Below are 6,498 nucleotides of genomic sequence, written 5' to 3' on the forward strand. Positions count from 1 at the left end.
CAAGAGCGGGTACAGCCTCCAAGGGGCACAGAGAGGAAGCCCCTGCTCTCTCTGGGGAAAGAGGGGACATTCGCAGCAAAGCTGCTGCAGCCAGTCGTCTTGAAAGGGCAACCAGATGCCTAAGAACTCTTTGAAGCTGAACTTTACAAGCTTTTTTAAACCGTCGATCTAGAATTCCATCTGTATGAAAGTTACCTTTCGGCATCCAGTATCCACCCAGAGCACATTCACTCATGAACTCTCCATCCAGAAATGCAATCATGAATTACTGCTGGACACTGTTCTCGCACGAAAGCTAACAAAACTTCTTTAGCAAAGAGGGTGCTGGGCTTCAGAAACACTATGATGTCCTACCCTTGGCATTTGTGACCACCCTTTTCATAGACAGGAAAGGGGCTGGCCAGGGCTCAGACTTTCCCCTGGCATTTCACACGGGGCTCCTTTTAAACCCAGCGCCAATGCCTGGAGAGGAGCCTCACGTCATAGGTGCAATTTCAAAGGCGAATGCACCTGGCAGGGAAAGGTCTAGGGAACCAGGACCAGCCCAGGGGCCATCAGGAACCCAGGCCCGGGGCCCCAGCAGGCCCCAGATGCCTGCCTCCGACAATGTGGTTCCCAGCCACTGGCTGCCTCAGCGCCTGGAGTGCACCGGGGTCTCTTCCCCATCCCCATCCCCATCCCCAGACTCAGGTTCATAGCTGGAGTCCTCACTCCCTGAACGCAAACCGCGGGCGAACAGGCTCTCAGTTATGGCGGGTGTTGGAGCTGGGGGCGCGGGTGCCGGCGTGTCCCTCGCGCGCTCCCGCAGCGCTCACACCCCCAGCTCCCCGCCCCCGATTGGCGCGCGCCCGCGTGCGCGGGGGACGGGGCGGGAGGGGCGGAGCGCGCGCTGGAGACCCGCCCCCCACTCCCCGCCCCTCCCGCGGAGATTGACAGGCCTTGGGCACCTGCCCCAACCAATGAGCGCGTCGCAGGGCGGGCCCTGGAACGCAGGGCTCCGGCTACTTAGAGTCGCCGCCTCCGCCGTGGGAAACCAGAATCCAGTCGGGACTGTGCCGGTGGATCGGGCGCCCCAGCCCGGCGACCCGCAGGCGGAGGGGCTCCGTGCCGGGCGCCCCACAGCACCGTTCCGCGCGGGGCAGAGCGGAGCCGCCGCAGCCCCACGCGCCGCCCAGGACCCACTTGCCACCACTGCCTCCGCAGTACCCATGGGGACCAGGAGACTTTAAAGGAGTTTGGGGTTTCGGGAGCAGGGAAATCACGGGTACGGAAAGGCGGCTTTCTTTGCCTTGGAGACGTTTTCTCTTCGATGGTTTGGACCCTGTGCCCGGTAGGAGGGAGAGGGATTGGGGGGCTGAAAGTGGGCTCCCCACACAATCCACACACACACGCACACCCACACCCACACGCGTACACCGCGCTGGCTTCGGCTTCCCCCTTCCTTCCCTTGCCTCTTTGTTCGGTTATTTTAGACAGAGCAGCCTCGCCCTGGCGCAGCGCGATCGACTGTGCTGGGGCGAAGGCGAGAAGTCAGGGGCGGAGTGCACCCGGTGGCCAGATGTGCCCGTGCAGGGGTGCAGGTGCAGACAGGGTGCGTGCCAGCGTGGGCCTGGGACTGTGTACGGGTGTGGGGGTCGGAGTGGGCCATCGCGAAGGTTTGCCTTTGTGTGCTTATGTGGCAACATCGCACCAGGGTACCAGCCTGTGTCTAGACCCCAAGTGTGCAAAATGTTGCTGGTGTGTCAAGGAAGCGCCCGGGAGTCTGTCCCAGTGTCATTGTGCGCCGCGCTGGCAGGGAAGGCGTGCGACCCGGTGCAAAACTGAGCGGTGGGCTGGAGAGGGTGGGGACCGAAATGTGAGCGCAGCTCTAGGGCCTTGGGCGCCCCTTCTCCCTGCCAATGGACCCCTCCGCCCTTTCCTGGGAGTCGGTCTCCCACGCTGCCACAACCCACGCTGTCCTCCCCTCCGGGACCCCGCACACCCTCCAGCCAGCCTGCCTTTCTCTCGGGGGACTTGGACCCAGTTCCCGGAAGGAGTCCCGGGCTGTCTGCTGGCGTCCACTCTCGCTCCTCGGCCCCGGTGACTTCCGTGCCAGGCCTGCCCCCTGGGGTGACACGGGAGATTCGCAGGGACTAGAGTAAGGTCTCCCGGGTGGGCGGGCAAGTCCCAGGGGCACCACACGTCCCGCGGGGGAGGGGCAGCCTGACTGATCGCGTCTCTGCCTCTCCTCTGGATTCGCAGATCCCCGCTCCTGGCCCTTGCCTCGTGCGTCATTGATGGGCAACCAACTGGACCGCATCACCCACCTCAACTACAGCGAATTGCCCACGGGGGACCCCTCTGGGATCGAGAAGGACGAGCTACGGGTCGGGGTCGCCTACTTCTTCTCGGATGAGGAGGAGGACCTGGACGAGCGCGGCCAGCCGGACAAGTTTGGAGTGAAAGCGCCCCCGGGGTGCACGCCCTGCCCGGAGAGCCCCAGCCGCCACCACCACCACCTGCTGCACCAGCTGGTCCTGAACGAGACTCAGTTCTCCGCCTTTCGGGGCCAGGAATGCATCTTCTCCAAAGTGAGCGGCGGCCCCCAGGGCGCCGACCTGAGCGTCTGCGCCGTCAGCGCGCTGCCTGCGCTCTGCGAGCCGGGCGACCTGCTGGAGCTGCTGTGGCTGCAGCCGGCCCCCGAGCCGCCGGCGCCCGCCCCGCACTGGGCCGTGTACGTGGGCGGCGGGCAGGTCATCCACCTGCACCGGGGCGAGATCCGCCAGGACAGCCTGTACGCGGCGGGCGCGGCCAACGTGGGCCGCGTGGTGACTAGCTGGTACCGCTACCGCCCGCTGCTGGCCGAGCTGGTGGTGCAGAACGCCTGCGGCCACCTGGGCCTCAAGAGCGAGGAGATCTGCTGGACGAACTCGGAGAGCTTCGCCGCCTGGTGCCGCTTCGGCAAGCGGGAGTTCAAGGCCGGGGGCGAGGTGCCGGCCGGCGCGCCGCCGCCGCAGCAGCTGTACTATCTCAAGGTGCACCTGGGCGACAACAAGGTGCACACGGCCCGCTTCCACAGCCTGGAGGACCTCATCCGCGAGAAGCGCCGCATCGACGCCAGCGGCCGCCTGCGGGTGCTCCAGGAGCTCGCCGACCTGGTGGACGACAAGGAGTAGCCTGGGGGTGCCGCCTGCGCCCCCGTCTCCCCGCGCCCGCTTCCTTCCCAGCGCCAGGGCTCCCCAGCCCAGGATCCACCACCTCCGTCCTCTCCTGCATCTGCCGCCGCCGCGGGGGGGCAGCGCCCAAGCGGCCCCCGCGAACCCCTCTAGCAAGTGGCCTGAAGTCTCAGGAACCGGCCACGGGACTGGACTGAACGGACAGCCGCGCGCGGCGGAGACCCCCCGTGGCGGTAATCCTGCTGGGAACCAGTGTGTATTCCCCTCGCGTTAGTTGGGGGAGAGGGAGGATGGGCAGAGGGGAGCAGGGACTCCACTGCCCCCATGAGTCACTGCTCAGAAACGACCTCCCCACCTACTAGTGAGGCACCGTCCCCGCCCCCAAAGGCACCGACAGACCTGTCGGAGGCGAGGATGGATCTTTTCAGGGCGCAGTTCACTCCGGTATGGACGTGTCCCCAGATTGCAGGATTTCCAAGAAATCGAGCCTGTCCCTTAAGCACTAGTGAATCATTCCACCACGAGAGAGCACCTCGGGACTCGGGGTCACCCCGAGGCTGCCCGGGACTGTTCCAGCTCTCCAGCCCCCAGGCCTGCTGGTTTTGTGTTCCAGGCTGCGGGCTAAGCTAGACAGTGTTTGTTTCCTATGATTTCCACCGGGGGAAGCGCACGCCACCCCCTCCCACCCCGCATTCCCTGTGAGGCCCCCCAGCCTGACGGAAGGGAAGCCTTCCCGGTCCCCTTCCCCGGAGGGAAATGGCGCAGGCCCCGCCCCAGGCAAGGAGAAGGGCTCTTGTTGCTCTTCACCCTACATTGCTCCCTCCTTGGGCTGCATTTCAAAAATCATCCTATTTCTAAAGGGGTTGGAGGAGAAGGAGAGAGAAGACGAGGCGATGTTCCAGAAACCAGCATTATGACAATGCCAGAGCCAGTCTATTTAGTGTGGCTTTTCCTAACATAGAAATCTTAGAAGATGGGGAAGTGCAAATAAAGTTTTAAAAAATGAGGGGGCAGTGCTCCAACTATGTCAACCAAGCATATCGTGTTGATGTTTTTATTGACCATTTTAGCAACATGCTAATAAAATTTCAAATTGAAATTTTTATTTTCATGGCTTTACTCCATGATCGTTTAAACACTAGGGGCCATGAAGAGTGGACTTAGCTACGAGCTTGGCTAGCATTGCCTTTTCACTGTTTTTCTCAAATCCTTTGAGAATTCTGTTTTTGAATATTGTTTCTTTAAACAGCAGCCCGTAGTGCTGGTGGTGTTGCTAATTCATGTGAATGTTGTACTGAATCTCTGCCAGCGAAGGGGTTTCCTGCTTTGGTGGGCCTTGCTAGCAGGTTCCATGATGTTCCTTTTCTAGGTGGTGGAAACCATTACCATCCCACGTTTCCATTTCTGTTTTTCTTCCTCCCTTCCTTAATCTCCTTTTAAAAAATGAATCTAGAGTTAGTGGCTTTTCCCCTTCTCTGTGGTCCGTCCCACAAGTCATTCCTGAAACACCAGAAAGGACTTGTAGGATCTGTACAAACGTGTGTTTTTCAAAATATTAAGGCTGTTTGAAACCCCTTCCCTGGGCAACAATTTACCACCTTCTCTCCCTGCTCTGCAGCCCAGCCGGGTGGACTATGACTTACTAATTCCGTGTGTGTCAGGCATCGGCAGCATCTGCGTCCCTTGCCAGGGAACTTGTCAAATAATGGTGTTTAGCTAATCATCGCAAGCAATTGCCTATTGACAGCTGTGATTTAGTTGGACAGCAAATATTATGGCCAAAGCCAGTTTCTTGGCATTTCAAAAATAATGCAATAAACACTAGTCGAGGTTAGCTGAGACTGGAACTGCCTCTTCCGTGGTCAATGATTCATTTCTGTTTTGTGTTTTGGTTTTCATCCTGGAATCATTCCCCGATCTTGACTCAAAAGGTCAGGTCAATGGACTATGAACTAGAGTATTTTTCTTACAGCTATCGAGTGATTTATTTTTTAAGAAAATGTTTTAAATGCATATGCTTTCCTTTCAGCACATACAATGGCAAAACTTTTGTACTAACGCGCTCACCTTTGCATGTACGGAGAACTGAGAGTCCTCGAGTCCCCTCACTTACGCCTCTCTCAAGTCACAGATGGCAGATCACCAGCCGCGGTCCATTATTGTGTCTGCACACTCTGCATTCTTTGTGTGCCCTCCTACTGTACCTTGGCTCTCTGCTGTATTAAACACCATCCTAAGCAACTGCTCCAACAGGACTCCTTCTTGACATTTTGTCCTCCGGCTGTCACTCAGAGGGTGGGACTTCAGCAAAAGAAATAAATCGGTCTCTATCGCACTAGCACTAAGATTCACTTCCTCTGATGGCACATAATCTGATTTGTCTCTTTTAAAAATATTTTTATTGATTTCAGAGAGGAAGGGAGAGGGAGAGAGAGAAACATCAATGATGAGAGAGAATCATTGATAGGCTGTCTCTTGCATGCCCCCCACTGGGGATTGAACCTGCAACCCGGGCATGTGCCCTTGACCGGAATCGAATGTTGGACCCTTCAGTAGGCAGGCTGATGCTCTATCCACTGAGCCAAACCAGCTAGGGCTGATTTGTCTCTTATGAAGAGGGTCACTCAACAGAGGAATGGCTTATTGGGTCTATACTTGCCAAAACTAGACTGGCAAAAAAAAAAAAAAAAAAAAGGAAGGAAGGAGGGAAGGAAGGAAGGAAGGAAGGAAGGAAGGAAGGAAGGAAGGAAGGAAGGAAGGCAAGCAGGCATTCAGGTCTATATATTGGGTTGATGATGACACTTCTACAAATTTATAACAGTAACACACTGGTTGCACAGGGAATTTGAAAAGTTTGTAAGGTTTCTCAGATTCCTGTTGAAATAATCATTGATTATCTGTGGGCCAGTGTTAATAACAGCCAGTGTCAGAATAATTCTAATCATAGTGAATCATAGGATAAGATTATCAAAATATCATCTAATACCTTTATCCTGAAAAACATGTATATTTTAAGGGTGTTGTTAATGATTGGAGTGAAACCAAGAAGCTAGACATTCCCTTTGAAGGTGGCAGGGGCACACTTAACTTTTATCAGAAGTGAATATAATACCGCTGGATTTTATCAGGGTTAGAGAAATGAAGCCTGAAGCCCCCTGACATTGAATAGAAGCCAGGCATTTCGTTTGGGTTTTAGTTATCACCAAGCAACAGAACTTCCCAGTAGCTTGGTGATGCGCTGAGTGAGGCTGAGCTGGGGGTTGGTCCTGCCCCCTCTCCTATAAAGATGAAAACTATCCTTACACCTCCACCCTCTCTCCACTTTCAGAGCATGATTACGAAA

The 6,498-nt window shown here is 56.5% G+C and overlaps 1 protein-coding gene across 4 annotated transcripts; it reads left to right on the forward strand.

The window, feature by feature from the left end:
* Positions 1 to 1,035: 1,035 nt before the first annotated feature.
* On the forward strand, positions 1,036 to 5,405 carry FAM84A (family with sequence similarity 84 member A). 4 transcript variants are annotated; one of them, XR_002831023.1, is made up of 3 exons: positions 1,036 to 1,264; positions 2,242 to 3,407; positions 5,185 to 5,405. XR_002831023.1 is itself a non-coding variant. In XM_006096007.3 (2 exons), the coding sequence occupies exon 2, from the start codon at positions 2,277 to 2,279 to the stop codon at positions 3,153 to 3,155; it is 879 nt and encodes a 292-aa protein (XP_006096069.1). In that variant the 5' UTR covers positions 1,036 to 1,330; positions 2,242 to 2,276; the 3' UTR covers positions 3,156 to 5,405. The 4 variants fall into 4 exon arrangements, 2 of the variants coding, with proteins under 2 accessions (XP_006096069.1, XP_006096068.1); XR_001349663.2 differs by having other exon boundaries at positions 2,242 to 3,388; XM_006096007.3 differs by having other exon boundaries at positions 1,036 to 1,330; positions 2,242 to 5,405.
* Positions 5,406 to 6,498: the final 1,093 nt, after the last annotated feature.

This window comes from Myotis lucifugus, unplaced genomic scaffold (assembly GCF_000147115.1).
Source record: "Myotis lucifugus unplaced genomic scaffold, Myoluc2.0 scaffold_165, whole genome shotgun sequence".
Classification (NCBI taxonomy): domain Eukaryota; kingdom Metazoa; phylum Chordata; class Mammalia; order Chiroptera; family Vespertilionidae; genus Myotis; species Myotis lucifugus.

Bases quoted from the DNA above. Each gene is read 5' to 3' on its own strand.
- FAM84A (XM_006096007.3), top strand. From the start codon at position 2,277: ATGGGCAACCAACTGGACCGCATCACCCACCTCAACTACAGCGAATTG.